Below are 17,016 nucleotides of genomic sequence, written 5' to 3' on the forward strand. Positions count from 1 at the left end.
TTTTACCAATTCCAGTACTTGCTAAACAACTTAATATACACTTAACTAGTGGAGCTAATATTTTGATAAAATTTGCTGCCATTTGAAGAACTGGTTTTGCTAAAAGTCCTGCTAAAGCCCCCAGAAATCCACCATTCGTCGATTGTGCACTAATATGTTCCTTTGATTAAGTTTCAAGCCAACCACAGTTAGATTTCTCTTAGATTTGTAAATGTTATTCGTTTTAGTGTCCGTTAACGTAATGGAAAAATTTCCGGCCTGTTTAATCTAAGAGTTATTGGAATGATTGGTTAAAATAGTTTGTCAAGGTTGCGTGTGGTGGTCAGTTTAATGTGTTGAATAACATTTTAAGTCAATGTTTTATCATTTTTGTTCGTAAAGATTTATTGCAAATACCTTAAAGTTTGCACCAGGTTGATAACTTAACATCAATAGAATATATTATAGTAAGAAATATCTAAAATAACATATCCTGTAAATGAATATTTTACAGCTCTAGGTGACGGTAATGCGTGAACGCTTGAGTATAAAGTAAATTGGGAACACAAACTATGTCAACTATCAAATTGTTATTTGAAAAGTGTTTAGAATGTGAGTAAAATCACAAAACTCAACAAAAAATAGATAGTGAACTATAAATGTTGAAAAATGGAAAAGGGTTGAAAGTCATTCGAGAACAAAAACATCACAAACAGGTCGGAAAATTTCACGACATTTCATATATGTCGTACATATAAAACCTAAAGTTAACATTCTGTGGGAAAGCAAAACAAAAAAAAAACAACGGTCAGAACAGCAGTGGCCTTTATTGCAGCAAAGAAAAAGGTTAAAACAATCACCATCAGAAAAAATATAACAAAAAATAGATAGTGAACTATAAATGTTGAAAAATGGAAAAGGGTTGAAAGCCATTCGAGAACAAAAACATCACAAACAAGTCGGAAAATGTCACGACATTTCATATATGTCGTACATATAAAACTTAAGTTAACATTCTTTGGGAAAGCATAACTTGAAAAAAAAATCGGTCAGAACAGCAGTGGCCTTTATTGCAGCAAAGAAAAAGGTTAAAACAATCACCATCAGAAAAAATAGGCCAAGACAAATGTTTTGAAGTATGAAATCTAACCAGTTTTAAATGTTTAATCAGCTGTAAAAACGTATCAATCATTCTTACACATCTTCATGTAAATGAATGAATTGAGCCTGAGAAACTGTTCCAACTCATCCAAATTTATAAAATAACCTAAAGAATCAAGCTCAGTAGCCAAAACATTAAACATAAACCCCGTTTAATCGCTAAGGGCAAACCCGAAAGACAAAGAACACACGTACATAACATTATGGACAAGAAAACATGGAACAACAGCACAAAACTACACAAAAACACAGTGTATATATAGTATATAAAAATAAAGGTGTGTTTATCAAGGATTGTTAGGTACCGCCTTGGAACGTTCAGTAAAATGTAAATTTACTAGGGGTTTAAACAAGTTTGTGCGCACAACCTCACTCTTATCCTTACAATCCTGAATAAAGTAAAAAGGTGAATTTTACCAAAGCATGCATTAACTTGATGGACCTTAATAATAAAACAAATAGCAATATTAAACTTATAGGTAAACTCTCAAAGACTTCAATGATTAGGGATGCCAACTCAATCTGCAGACGTATGTTTGTGTACTTATATACTTGTTTCAAGTAAATGTAAGTTTTCTATGTAACAATAACGACGGTAGCATTTACAGCGGCTTAGTGTGGTAACAGCGACGTTTTCCGTTTGTTAAAACATAATTGGCCAACACAGAGAGTTATATCAAATCAAATGGATGATTAATCAGCACAAGGCATTGTTAGTCATAATATGCGGAGAAAAACACCCACAGGAGTCTAAAAATGTCATGCTATCGAATATGTTTTTAAATATGCATCAACATCATAAATAGCAATGTGTTTTTCGTAAGATTGTCACAGACATTGTGTAAAACAACAACATGAAATGATATAATACCAAATATGCTTTTATAGGTTGAACAAATCACAAACTTGTTGGAAAATGTCACAAATTAGATTTTATTCGTATTTCTCAAAACAAATGATACGTTTGTAGCTATAAAAATGGTCTCTTATTGTTTGTATACTTTCGAAGACAAAATAGGATATATACATAATCAAGCTAAAAAAAATATGGGACAAATTAAATCGTTAAATGTCACAATGGTTGATAGTTTTTGTATGTTTATGCATACACATTAACCCTAAACCTAACCCTAAACCTAACCCAGCACAAAATTGGTTTCATTTTGGATCTACGTCAAGAATATATTCTTAAACGTGTCAAGCATGACAATGCTAGTCCGAATTAAATAATTCGTGAATACTCGATAAACTTATGTTTTTGTAGTTATTTTAAGATAACAAGTACATATGATTGTATAAAGTTAGAGTCGATGATAAAACATTAAATGTCTTTATGGCAGTAACCTTAACCCTAACCCACCGTGTCTGAAATACAACCACAGATAAACATATTGCAATACGTAACATTGATTAAATTTTTACACTGTTGGTTTGAAATACCAAACAATGGTATCAAATTTCATGATTATATGCTTTGACATGCTATACTAATTTACGCAATTACCTTATCATATCGTTTCGGATGACAATATATGGACTTCTGTGAAAGAGACACTTTTCAATATGTTTCTTAGTTTTTATTTTATTTGCATATATTGCCTGCCTTTGTTTCCTGTGTAAAGCGGGACTTAGCATTAATGGAATAAAAGTCAAAAGAAAATGAACCACTTGAATCAATACACAATCAGTGGAAGTTGTTTTTTTGAGGGTGCATGGACTGATATTTAACTTCCGAATTTAGTGAAAATGGTAAGTATTCTAGATAGATATTTTTATATTGTTGTCAAAATGTGTACTTTTAGTATTCATCCATCTACATTTTCTCGATTCATCGCCATTTGTATGCCTGTTATTGTATTATTTTTAAATCAGGTACCAGTGCTCATCAGACACTTAACAATCAAATTGTGTAATATCTTATTTATTTATCATAGATATTAATCCAACCGTAAATTATTTGTTCCTTGTACAAATATTTATCATGTGTGGTCTTTATTGTGAGTTGTGACGAAATAAAATAAATAGTTGAGAGTAACAATTTAAATGTTGATATACAATAATAATTGCTAAACGTTTCCCTAAAGGTAAAGGTAACAATACATCGATTCCTTCTGAGACGCTTATTACAAATAAATAAGGTGACTTGACACAAATCTTACAATTTTGTTGCAGCTTGATTGTGTAAAGCATCCTTCTAGAAGCTTATTTCGAAAATATTGTTTAAGTAAGACATTACGTTTTACAAAAAAATGTTGATCTACTGACCAGTGGCTGTATGAAATATATTATGTCAGGTTTTCGGAAAATAAACAGTAAAATATAACAGTACTGTTTACTTAGTGATTTAATCGGATAACCGTGCCAATACATATCACTATTCGTTGTTTAAATTTAAGTGTTACGGACCGTTCCAAGGTGGTACCTAACAATTCGTGATAAACGTACCTATTTTGCATATATATATATATATATATATATATATATATATATATATATATATATATATATATATATATATATATATATATATATATATATATATATATATATATATATATAGTATGTATGCCTTGTGCTGTTTGTGGAGTTTTGTGCTGTTCTTCTATGTTTCTTGTTTGTGTTCTATGTCTTTGGCGTTTGCCCAGTGCCACTAAACCGGGTTTATGTTTAAACGTTTTGCTACTGAGCTTGTTTCTGTAGCCTTTTGCATAAATATTGTTAAAAAACGTTTTAAATACATGACTTAATTAATATTTAGGTAAATTATTAACCGGGTTTCTACAGACTATGTCTTCATCTTCCCCTAGTTAGCTAACACGTGTTACTTCGGATTTATATCAATAGATGCCACTATAGTTAGATGTTGACCCGTAAGATGTGACCTTTTGTCCACTGTTAAGCAACATCATGAAAAGGTAAGAATAAGTGTGTCAATTTAGTACTACCTTTTCAGACTTACATACCTTAGATGATATATCTACTTTTCAATTTCGAAGCGCCAAATTTGTTGTTACGTGCTACCAATTCAACGGAATCTGGCCACTGTTCTGCCATTTTTGTGGTTGCTAGTTCAATTGATACCGTTGAAAATGTAGTGCACTTTGTTTTCTCCCTTTGTTAAAAGTACTCCTGCTCAGCAAATATCACAATTTAGCGCACAATTTTAACACAATAAGTTGCTTTAATTTCGCGAACATGATATTTCTGATATCGTCAACATATTGATATACGAACGAAACCTACATAGCACAAACCCTACGTGGTCGGTTTGAATGGCGATACAATTTGTCTTATATGAAGGCATTTTGTATTCTTGCGATAAACATACACATGCTACTTCCCTGTTATGAAAATAAACCATGTAAAATGGAGGCCTTGGTGACACAACTTTTAGACACCGTCAATTACAGTCAGTCGCACACAGTATGGTGACGAGTATAAAGTACTACAATCTTAAACTTCTGCAAACGTTTATGTAAAGCAGTGCCATTCATTTGTAATACTTTCGAGGATTTAGAGAGATGGAAAATTATTTAGACAATGATTTTTTTTTTTGAAAATGGGAATTGTAACAACCAGCATGCCATAAAAGTGCTTTGCATTTGGCTGTTTTAGTCAGTATATTATTAGGATTTTTTGCATGAACATAGGTTATGATTTATAGATAACCCTTATGGATTTTGATGTAAGTACGTCAAAGATTAAAGTCGTGGTGACCGTTAATCGAAAAACGTTTTCAACTTCATATATCGAAGACTTCAAATTTAATGGGCTTATTGACACTGACTAGTAGATGATCCCTATGAAACTTTAGTTACACTGACTTTTACTCGATGGCCGGTTATCCGCTAATGTCCACAAATTTTGATCGTTAAGTCCTTTATATTAGATATTATTTACTACAACTTTAATGACCTCTTTTTATGTTAAAATCAGTTGTTCAAAGGAAAAGGTGAAGGTAGAAAACAATATTTGAATTATAATTGGTATTGCATTAGGTCTGACGATCACGGGTACTCCCGACAGGCAACGTAAATGTAGCCATATGAACTACTACAAATGAAATTGTTGTACCATATGTATTATCTTTATATTTTCAGCGTACTGATCTTAACCATGGTCAACGAAGGAGCCAGATGTATTTTTTTCCGTCGACGGGTCGTTCTTAAAACGGTTGTCGTGTTGTGCTTACTTGTATTTATAACATTACTATATGACGTCAAAGACAAAATCATAAAGGCAGACATTACTTATGTCGAGGGCTATACCGACACTTTTACGTTTAAGCCATTACGTAACGGCATAAACGCGCCTTTGGGCGATGCCGAAAATGACTTTAAACGAATCCCTTATGTTATGGGTGAGGCTGAGCGAATGCTTAGAACACTCAAAGACTTGGACAAAGCGAACTTTCTTAAAGAGCTGTTAAACAATTCGGATGTGTCTGGTAAACAATACACAGGTAGAATCATCCGTAAATTTTCAACAAATAAAATTAAATTCCGCTTTAAAAGGGTACAACCATCATCAGACATTGCTAATGATACCGGAAGTGAATTTATGCAGAAAAGCTGTAAATTTTGGGCGGTGCTTACAACGATATTTGAGCCTCCGTCGGAAGCTGTACGACGGTTTAAGTACATGAGAAACTGGTGTATGGTCATAGCTGGCGATGCTGGGTGGCCAAAGAAATACCTTCTCCCCTCTTCTGTGCCTAATCGGACAATCGTTTTCTTAAGTATGGAAGATCAAAACAAGATACAGTCTGATTTTATTGACGGTTTGCCATGGAAAAGCTTCGGCAGAAAAAATGTGGGTTTTTTGTATGCGATTGCGCATGGGGCAAAGGTAATATGGGACTGTGATGATGATAACATGCTTAAGTTTTGGATGGAAGGAGCTTCTCCAGACGACAATTTATGGATAGAAACGTATACAAACATGGACGGAACTTTTAAGCCTTTAACTTTGGTTGACGTAAAAGAAAACTACAAAAATGACCTACCCTATTTCTTTAACCCGTATCCATATCTAGGAGCGCCAAATCCGAAGTGTTGGCCGAGAGGGTATCCATTGACTTTGATTACATCATCTGAGGGGATGGATCATTTAACATTTAAACGTGTTAGTAATGTCAAACAAGCTGTTAACAACGTTGGTATTCTCCAGGCTTTGGCCGATCATGAACCCGACGTGGATGCTTTGTATCGTCTTATTCATGGGACTCCGTTCTCCTTTCAACGACCAAAGTCGGATAATGACAAAAAGTCAGCCGTGCTCTTGTCACCAGGAGTGTATTCCCCACTAAATGCCCAAGCGACGCTACATTTTCACTCAGCTTTCATTACAATGTACCTGCCAACCACTGTCCATGGTCGTGTTTCGGATATATTGCGAAGCTACATTGCACAGGCCGTTCTTTCCTTGAAAGACATACTGGTCGGGTTCATGCCACGACCTCTGGTTGACCAAGACCGTAACGTCCATTCACACTTGGCAGACCTTCAGTCGGAAACACCTTTGTACACCAGAGTTGAAGTATTCGTATCATTTCTAGATCACTGGAGAAGAGACAAGATAGCCAAAGGCGAGCATAAGTCACGCTCATTGGAAGATCTTTATGAGGACTTGTATATTGGAATCTACGAACGCGGCTTTATAGAGATTGATGATGTTTTTGCTATTCAGCGGTGGATTTTGGCTCTTTTTGGTGTTGGGTATACGACGAGAAGTAATGACAAACTTGTTGATACAGCTTCTGATTGGATTATAAGTAAGGACAAATCAAACTTTAACGTTGGATCATCGGTCTTTTACCAACCAATTTTTTTTCCAAAGAACTGTGAAGTGGTTAAAGAGAAGCATACCAAAATGACATTTTGGACCTCCGATTTGCACGACGGCTGCAGAATAGACTTCCCGACAATTCTCTCGTCTCTTGGACAGCGATTTGTGGTTGCTGGCTACAAGTATAGAAACACGCCATACCCAGAAGTCTTTAATATTTCAAACATCATAGTTCCACAATCAATTCCTAAAGAAATAGAAGATTACAGGATAGGGACTCAGGTTACGCACGATTTAATTATCAAAGTTATGCAGTTTTATACAAATGATGAATTGTTTCAGAGTGTTGATGCATTTTATTGTGGATTTTATTCGTCAATGTGCCAGTTGTGGATGCCACTAAACAACACTAAGTCGATATTATTTATTACAGCTCATCGATACAATCTTGGAAGATGCACTGTAGAATCATGGAATAAGTTAACAAATCAATTAATTGATCTCGAATTAAGAAACGTTCAAAGTCTAAAAGGAGCGAAACACATAATTGGCGGTGCTAGTAGATATGATTATGAGTATCTGAAATTCTATACTGGTCTTGGTGATGCCATAAAATTGATAAGCAGCTTTGGTGGCATGTATACAAAAGGTGGTGAATTTAAACCAACAGAGGCTGAAATTCTTGTTGCTGGCTATGATAAATCAATAATCGGAAAAGTGAAGTCTTTTAAACTTATTGACATTCATAAAAAATATAAACACTACACATCAAACGATTTACTTAGACATAAAGCAATAATTTATATCCCTTATTCTGTTATGTCATATAAATTAACAGACTTTTATTCCATAAATATTCCATTATTTATGCCTAGTCCAAAATTCTTAAGAAGTCGAGGCGGACTTGGAGCAGATAGAACGAGTACCACACCACCTTATTGCAATATGGATAAAGATTTACATTTGAAAGTGAGCAAACACCCTACATCGTACCATTCTTACAATCCTAATGCTGAATTCAATGATGACTCTGAAGCAGAGATGTACTGGTTACAGTTCAGTGACTTTTTTGACTGGCCGCATATCCAGTATTTTGACAGTATTGAAGATCTGGATACAAAACTGAACACAGTCGACTTTGACACTGTGAGCAATATGATGAGAACGGAAAATGAAATAAGAAAGCATTTAGTTCTAAGTCAATGGTGCTCAATTATTTCTAGCATTAAGAATTAGGCTAAAAACACATAACAATTTATTTTTTTTATCACAAAATAGTCTTTCACAACATATGGTTTCATGATTTGAAGAAATATGTACTCGAGTATGATAATATGCCTTTATTATTGTTGATGATTTAATTGAAATGAGTTAAAAAAATAATGTATGAAAAAATGCATCATCCTACATTGTGCGCCTTTAACGTATCCGCTGTACAAACGGGCTTGTTATTTCATCATGTTTTTGGCGGTAATGTTAAGATTTGACGCCTTGTGATAATACATAATTGTGACAGCATTTAAATATTTCATTGGATTATTAATAGTTTGTGTGTGTTATCAGTTATGAATAATGGCTGTGAAATTTTGGGGTTTGGAAACAAAAACAGAGATTGAAAGGGTTCAATTAAAGTTTTGTAAATTAATAAAACAGTCAACATCGAAAATGTAAATTTGTTAGTTATAAGTGTTCAGTGCCATGACAGGATTAATGGAAATTTAAACTCAATTACACTGAATCCAATCATACATAACGGAATATACACGCCTGGGAAATACTGACGCCAGCAATAATCAAACACTTGGTTACACTCCCTCGCCAGGGAAAGCATTTCTCCCGAAATGGAAATTTACCATAAGTTGAAGGAACCCTGGTCTCCCATTAAATTTGTAAAATACCTGAATAAAAATCCAAATATAAAACCATAATTCAGTAGCCCTTGGTTACAAAGTTATGGACAACAAAAAATATGACATTACGCAAAAATAACAATAGCATGATATGGGTGGTTCATGCTGTATGAACTGAAAACTGAAGATGTAGCATGAATCGATGAATTCAGTTCATCTAAGTTCAAAATTGTACAAATTTCAAGATCAATAAAAATAAAAATAATAATATCGGGTAAGGTTACTACAATAAAGATGCTGATGTTCATCATTTCCAGCATTCTTAGACAAAAAAGGAGAAGAAATTAATATATCCAAGTAAATACGGAAAGAAACACAGTGAAATGTATTAGATACAGCACAGGAAACATACCTGCTGCAATTTCTGCAAAATAAGAATAAATAAAACACAGCAAAGCATATAACAATTAAACTATCAAGAAAAGTACACACAAATTATGGAAACTTGACATAATAATGCCCAAATCCTGCAAAAACCAAATCGCTACTATTCACTAGGAAGTCTAATAGGCAAGTGCACCCATAAATATTCATGAATAAACCCAGACTATCCGTAGTTACAACTCATAAACACTTGGGCGTCACTCTTTCTAGCACCTGCTCCTGGCACGACCATATTTAATATTTATGCGAAAAGCTTCAGAAAAGGGTTAGGGTTAGGGTTAGCAGCGAATTCACTTAATGCGATCCTTCAAATACGTTCTTGATCGTAAATCGCTTGAGGTTCTGTATTTCACATTTATTGGGCCTTTGTTGGAATATGCCGATCTTGTCTGGAATAATCTAACGCAAGCTGATAGGGATGACTAAGAAAAAGTACAACATGAGGCGGCCAGAATTATATCGGGTGCAACTCGACTAGTATCTTTAACCAATATTTATGTTGAAACCGGAATCGAACCACTCAAAGAAGGCGACGTAAACATAAACCTATCCTATTTTACAAGATGTTTCACTCTCTTGCACCAACATATCTAACTTCACTGATTCCTACAAGAGTTGGGGAAACTACTTCGTATACCTTCGAAATGCAGATAACCTTCGGAACATTTCAGGCAAATCACAGTTGTTGACGAGTTCATTTCTGCCATCAACTATACCCGCATGAAACTCACTCCCGGAAGAAATTCGTACATCGCCATCCGTGCCTTCTTTCAAATACAAACTAAATATGAACATAAAAACAAGTTCTTGACTTCTACTACGAAGGTGATCGCAAATCCTGCGTCAATCACGCGAGTTTGCGTATGCACTGTAGCAATCTTATTGAACATCTTTTTTCAAAAAAATATTATCAACAGTCCTAATTGTCAATGCGGTGAAATTGAGGACACCTTTCACTTTTTCTTCACCTGTCCATTATTTAGCGTCCAAAGAAATCATCTGACTGGTCAGTTATCAACCGTTGAGCGATTGTCTCTCCAACTGTTACTTTTTGGATCAAAGGAAGCCTCATACCAAACGAACAAACTTATTTTTGACAGCGTCCAGAACTATATACGTCAATCTAAACGTTTTTGAGTACACATTCCAACAAACCTTATCCCAATCCCGATCTGACCAGTGCCTGTACCACCCCTCTCATTGCACCTTCCTTTTATTCTATCGTTTTCCTTTGTTCCTTCTAACTAACTGATTACAGACTAGAACAACTTGTTTTTACATACCATAGTTTACCTAATACGACTAAATGATTATACTTTTTCGAGTCACCGCAACTTTCACACCTGCCTAAGATGCGTGAATGACCTACAGAAGCGAGACATAGAATAAGCATTAAGGCTTTCTTTTCAATTCTGTTTACTCTATTGTTTTGTGCATAATTAACATGTTCTTTGTTTACATGCATTTAATGTTTGGTCTTTGTTAACGTTAATTATGCTCAAATTTGTTAAACTAAACTAATTGTAAATATTATATCGAAATAAATATTGTTTAAAATAATAATGCCTAAACAATGTATAAAACGAACAATAAGCCAGTTATATAGAAAATTGAAACTAAAAGCGACACAAATCTGAATAAAAATAAATATTAAAGGCTTACAAATAAAATGAACTCATAAAAAGAAAACTTGAAATTATTACAACATTTCAATTTAATCACATAATATTAAATGAATACTGCATGCAATGCTCTCAATATTTATTTCATACTACAAGCGTTACAACACATTGTATATAATAGTAATTAATCATACCAACTATACAAATCTGAACAATTGATAAGACAAGCGCAAATTAAAATGCCAAATGTACCCATAAATATTGACTATGATTTACAATGGACAATATGTATATTAGAGAACACAGAAATTTGAACAAATTGAATAAAACTGTTGAAATGGATAAAAGAAAAAATGCTTTCACAACTGTAATACAGTAACTACACATAAAATTCTAAGTATGTAGAACGATCCAGTGTCCATATTCGTCTGGGGCTTTCCTGACACGCTTAGGCCTGGGCTGTTGTTGTTTTAGGGTAACCGAACTAGCATAAATAACGAAGGTTAAAAGGTGGCAACATCAATTTTGGTGAAATATAACAGTTTGTCTTTTTTTCAAGCATACAAGATACATTTTATATGTGGTTGTTTTTCAAGTTTAAGTTAATTCCATATATGGGCAAAATTGATAGAATTATATTAAGCTAACTGATTTCAGAGAAAATTTGTTCAGGTAAAAGGTTCCAAGTGCAGTTGGAACATTCATTCCAACAACATGTTTAATGTTTACAGTGAAAAAAGGGTGCTAACTTTACTAAGAACCTTTTACCAATAAAATCAGGTTTTATTCATTCAACAACGAAAGTGCTTTAATCAGTTATCTCCTGGAATGTTTTTGGTTAAGTGTTTATCTTATGGGTCTCGTCGGGGTTAACCGCTAGAATATGTATTATAATTATCATTAAAATTGTCTGTATGCTTATGAATCTCTTGCGTTTCACAGACATTATATTAGGATGCTTGATTTTACTAGGTGAATACATATACTTTGGAATGGTAAGTTAATATTTTAGACATCTATTCTTTTACTTTATCGTATAAATTAAACAAGAGTGTATGTAGGCTCGTAATTTTAAACTATTTTAAACATACTCATTGATACCCAAATTGCATTTAAAATGTGTAATAGTTATGTGCTTGTTTATAATACATTACAAATGCAAATAAAGCCATATCATAACATTAGATAATTACAAAATTAAAGTTGTTCCATAGCGCTAAATTTGTACGTAACTTACACTGATCTTTGTTTATCTCAAGTGATAATAAATTATACAGTAAGACTTATAAAAGTGTGTTAATGCATACTCCAGTTCCATAATTATTTAATTACAATGCTCTATCATTCTTTCATGATTCGTTATTTTACGTTTTGGTCTCAATATGATATTTTTTATGCTGTCTTAAAACTATGGCATTAACTGCGCACGTCTCTAAACAGTATTTTGACCAATAAAAGGCAAATATCCGATTATGTGTCATATTTCCACTTGTTTTTATGTGTTGTACCAGGCTTTTGCAGGCCATTAAATTATAAACGACTGCAAGTCTATTTGATGACTATCATATCCCAAGCTTGTAAGCAATCAAAACAAGACCAAATATGTTTGAAACTTTGGGTTCACGCGATTTTCATCGCGGAAGTACAAAGAAACAATGGTGAATGATATTTATTTGCAGGGTATTGCGCGTGATGACTGTCAGGCAATTTGATTGGATAGTGCTGTCTGATAAATATAGACGGATACTTTCAGCAAGACAACACGACAAATAACCAAACCAGTGTAATCGTACACCTAGCAAACTACGTAAATACTTTTATGTAGCATACAATTTTGTATATGTTGTACTAGGCATTTGCAGACAATTAAATTCTAAACGACTACACTATTTATGCTTAAAGCTACAGAAACAAGCTGAGTAGCAAAACGTTTAAACATAAACCCGGTTTAATGGCACTGGGTAAACGCCTAAGACATAGAACATAAAATCCCAAACAAGAAACATGGAAGAACAGCACAAAACTTCACAAGCAGCACAGTGCAAACATACTATATATAAACAACTAGGTATGCTTATCCAGGATTTTTAGGTACCGCCTTAGAACGGTTAGTAAAATGTAAATTTACTGGGGATTTAAACCAGTTTAAGTGCACAAACCTCACTCTTATCCCAACAATAATAAATAAAGATAAAACGCAAACAGGTAAATCTTATCAAAGTATGCATTAACTTGCATTGACTTGAGGAAACTTAACAATATAACAACTAATAATAGACCTCAAGGTAAACCCCAAGTACTTCTATGATTAGAGACCCCATCTCTATCTGCAGACGGAGGAATACAATTCAGAGCACCTAATGCAAAACTATTCAAAAATGGGATGCAGTCATTATTTGAAACTATGAATATCACACTCAGTCTGCCTTATAAAATAATAGGTTTTAAACTGTGTGATCATAGAGTTTCATAATAAAAAGCATCATTGTTCTAAAACTGGGAACAAATAAAGAAAACATTATTTAAAAAAAGCGACTTTTATTAGCTAATCTTTCCTTTCAAATGATTTGAAAATGTAAAATATTTGCAGAAAATGAAGTCACATGCCAAAACACTTCGAGTCAGTCAAAAACGTTTTAGTCAAAATAAAGGAATGCATTGTCCTTTTCTCAATAAGTTCATCATGAAATTCAAGAGTTATCAAGATGAAAATAGTTGTATATCATGATTTTCTTGTTCATTATTTGTAATGTTTATAATTTGTATTTTTTTTTATGAATAAAAGGATCACCTCTCAGTGATTCCAAAAATAAATTAAAAACAGATGTAGTATGGTGGACCACAACTTAGTTTGCTCAACCAATCTGAGAAAGAAATACAATGACAGCAAGACATGGTATGCGGTACGGGTTAGGGAAGTGACAGAGAGGCAGAGCTTATGTAGTTTTTTCCATCGGCCTAACTAGGCTTGAATGGTGGTTGTGTGAGGAGAATGCGTGTGTTGTGTGACAGGACTTGTATTTGAAATTGTAATAAAATGATAATAAATGATAATCTTTAAATGTGATTGTTTGTCAGGAGCCTTGCTTCTGTATACCAAGTTGCTGTAGTAACACAAATTACCATTTTCTCTATTTCATTATTTCTTATCATTTCTCAACTAAATCTCCGCCCCTACTGTCCTGTGATCAATCTAATCCTGTTAAATTAACCTTTCACGCATGACTGTTTTTAATGTGTCAAGTGCTATAATCTGTGTATTTGCCATATTCGGTTGTTGACTACAGTCATGCCTTATTTTCTTAAATAAATATCTTGGATATTTATTGCAGGTTAGTTGTATTTTTTTAATGTATTGTTTACATATTGATGATTGTAATTTGTGCATTTGCCATATTTGGTTGTTGGCTACATGCCTTATTTTCATAAATAAATATCTTATTGCATGCTTGTTGTTATCACTTGGCATAAACAACATAACCCAATAAATTCATGCCGGCTTGAGCTACCGTCGACACGTCAAGTCTTACTTGCTTATTTAAGGTAACGCGGTGTGAGGGCTTGGAAACCTTTGTGGTCAAATCTATTTAGCGTCTAAGAAAACATAACGCAGAGCGAACATACTGACAACAGGAATTCCATACACCTATTAGGGATTGAAGGTCTTTTAGTTTTCTTTGCCGATTTTTGACTGTATTGGAGGGAACTGTACTCAATTTTTAGAACTTGTCGATGGAAAGGCGAACGTCCATCAACACGGAGTCTTGTTCTAGCCCCATGAATGAAATTACAGGACGAGTGGATCCAGTCTTTACGGCTTTAATGGGGACACTAATTGAGTTGCAAAGGACCTGGAAGCGCCCAAGGTAACTTTGACAAGTGGAGAATTGAGATGGCCTAATAACAGGAAATTGTCCAAAATATGAACCAAATGACCAATATTGAGATGCTGCTTAGATATCCATAGAAGGGCGGTAACTAAGTGCTCGATGATGGCGCAAGCAGAGCTGACACCCATGGTCAAACAGATGTAATAGTAATATTTGCCATCGAACCTGAAACCTATCAGGTCGTAATCATGGGGGTGTATTGGTATGATGCGATAGGCATTGGCAATGTAAGTTTTTGCAAGTAAAGCACCCTTACCTTATAGAAGAAGCAATTGTACTACGTTGTCAAATTAGCGTACGACACTCTAGACAAGTTTTTATCTATTTCATCATTAATAGACATACCTCTAAGGAAACTAAGGTGATGGATGAACCGGTATTCACCAGTGGCTTTTTCGGTACTACACCGACCGGGCTGATACGTAAATTGGGAAAGGGAGGTCGGTCAAACGGACCCTTAACACGGCCGGCCAAAACCTCTTTGTCAATTTTATACCTAACTGTGTCATGTGGTTATTGACAGGACTTAAAATTAGGGAAACAAGTTGCTAAATGCTTACCAGTGTTCTACAGATGTGTTGGCGAGTGCACAGGATGTTGTGGCACTTTGACCTTCGGTTGAAAGTCCAGCATTGTTTTCAAGAAACTGGGGCGAGTGGACTGTCTAGCTTTGGACTGGGGGAAGGGCGATGCACGAAAGGGCTGCTGAGTAGACTGGGACATCGTTGAAGTCAAGAGCCAGAACTCCATATGAATACCTTTCCATGAAATAGGGCATTGCTCTCGGAACATCAGAAATTGTGTGTCATATTGATTGAAAGACATGAGGCAAGATAGAACACTATTTCCCCGTACTACATTAAATTAGGCCCTTCAATTGAGTATTTGGTTAAAAAATAGGGAAAAAAACGCAGTAAAGCGGTCGTCCACTGTTCAAATGAATGGATCCTTTTTGTGTTGTTCTGTGGAACAATAAACAGTTGGGCATTCTTGTCCATTCGAATAGCGAACTGGTGAGTTGCCAGAGTGGAGGGCGTAAGCAGTGCAAAGTCAACACATTTGTATTCCCATATTTTCTTTGTAAGAGAAAGTTTCACTTGTGAACGGTGCACTAATAGGTTGAGCTATACAAGGTGGCAGCAAAGCGTTTAAGTGGTCGGCCACTGTTCCATACAGCGAATCCTGATCAGGCTCCTCAGTCGAATCACTCGAGATATGTGATATGTGGTGTGGCACGGTGGAGGTAAAGGCGAAGCGGCAGTCACTGCTGGGCACGGTGGCAGGATCTCTGGTTGTGGATTGGGCATTGTATGTGTTGACCCAGAATAAGCAACTCAAATGCTCAATCAATGCTAGGCGTGATCCATGTCTCGGTAAAGGCTAAGAAATGATAAGAGGTAATGTGAGTCAGAATAGAGAATGCCGTCAAATCTCTGCACATTGTAATGTAACCATTAGTAGCAGAGGAGGAGGTCGACAGAACTGATATAGGACCGGAGTTTTATGAACATCACCGAAAAGGAGTAAAAGCAAACAACAAATTCATTCAAAAAGATTCAGTCGATTTGTTCAACCAATGTTAAACTTTTGGATTACTTAGAAACGGAATATGTGATATTTTGTGACATTCTTCGACCTCTTATAAATGTTTTAAAAAACATAAGCGTCATAAACTTGTTTGTCGACCATTATCGTTTCTTCCACATATTCCATAAAATGTTTGTTCTTTGAGTTTTGTTATTTAACTAACTTAAATGTCTCCAGTTGATTGTTTTATCTACGTCTTTTATTAATTTAATTTACACGTTTTATCTAAGTATTTGGTAGTTGACAGATGAATTGTGCCCTATAAATTTTATACACAATATTTGTTTTGCCAAGTTTTTAATTTGACTAATACTATACACAAAACACATCTACATGGATACAAAAACATACACTATAAGATCGAAAATATATTTGCAATTAGAGTTATGGATTTACAGAATTAAGAATAAGCATTTGGCATTTCCTTCTGTATATTATTCATGAAATATAGATGCATACGTACAGATATGTAAACATATATTAAATATGTTGACAAAAAAGGGTATACCTTAAAAACAGTTGTTGTTCGATTTATTAAGTTTTTGTAAACATTCCTGATTAGAGCCTCTTTATGAATCGTTCAACTACTGTATAAAAAGGATGTTTTTTTTTCTGTAAATAAAATAAAGTAATTATTCAGTAAGTTTTTATCAGCATTATTATTTAAGCAGATTTGGTATATGTATTTCTCATTAT

The 17,016-nt window shown here is 34.4% G+C and overlaps 1 protein-coding gene across 1 annotated transcript; it reads left to right on the top strand.

The window, feature by feature from the left end:
* Positions 1 to 2,661: 2,661 nt before the first annotated feature.
* Positions 2,662 to 8,687, top strand: LOC128232159 (uncharacterized). Its single transcript, XM_052945561.1, has 2 exons — positions 2,662 to 2,889; positions 5,241 to 8,687. Exon 2 carries the CDS (start codon positions 5,257 to 5,259, stop codon positions 8,161 to 8,163), a length of 2,907 nt encoding a protein of 968 aa, XP_052801521.1. The 5' UTR covers positions 2,662 to 2,889; positions 5,241 to 5,256; the 3' UTR covers positions 8,164 to 8,687.
* The last annotated feature ends 8,329 nt before the right edge of the window (positions 8,688 to 17,016 follow it).

This window comes from Mya arenaria, chromosome 4 (genome assembly GCF_026914265.1).
Source record: "Mya arenaria isolate MELC-2E11 chromosome 4, ASM2691426v1".
Classification (NCBI taxonomy): Eukaryota; Metazoa; Mollusca; class Bivalvia; order Myida; family Myidae; genus Mya; species Mya arenaria.

Bases quoted from the DNA above. Each gene is read 5' to 3' on its own strand.
- LOC128232159 (XM_052945561.1), top strand. From the start codon at position 5,257: ATGGTCAACGAAGGAGCCAGATGTATTTTTTTCCGTCGACGGGTCGTT.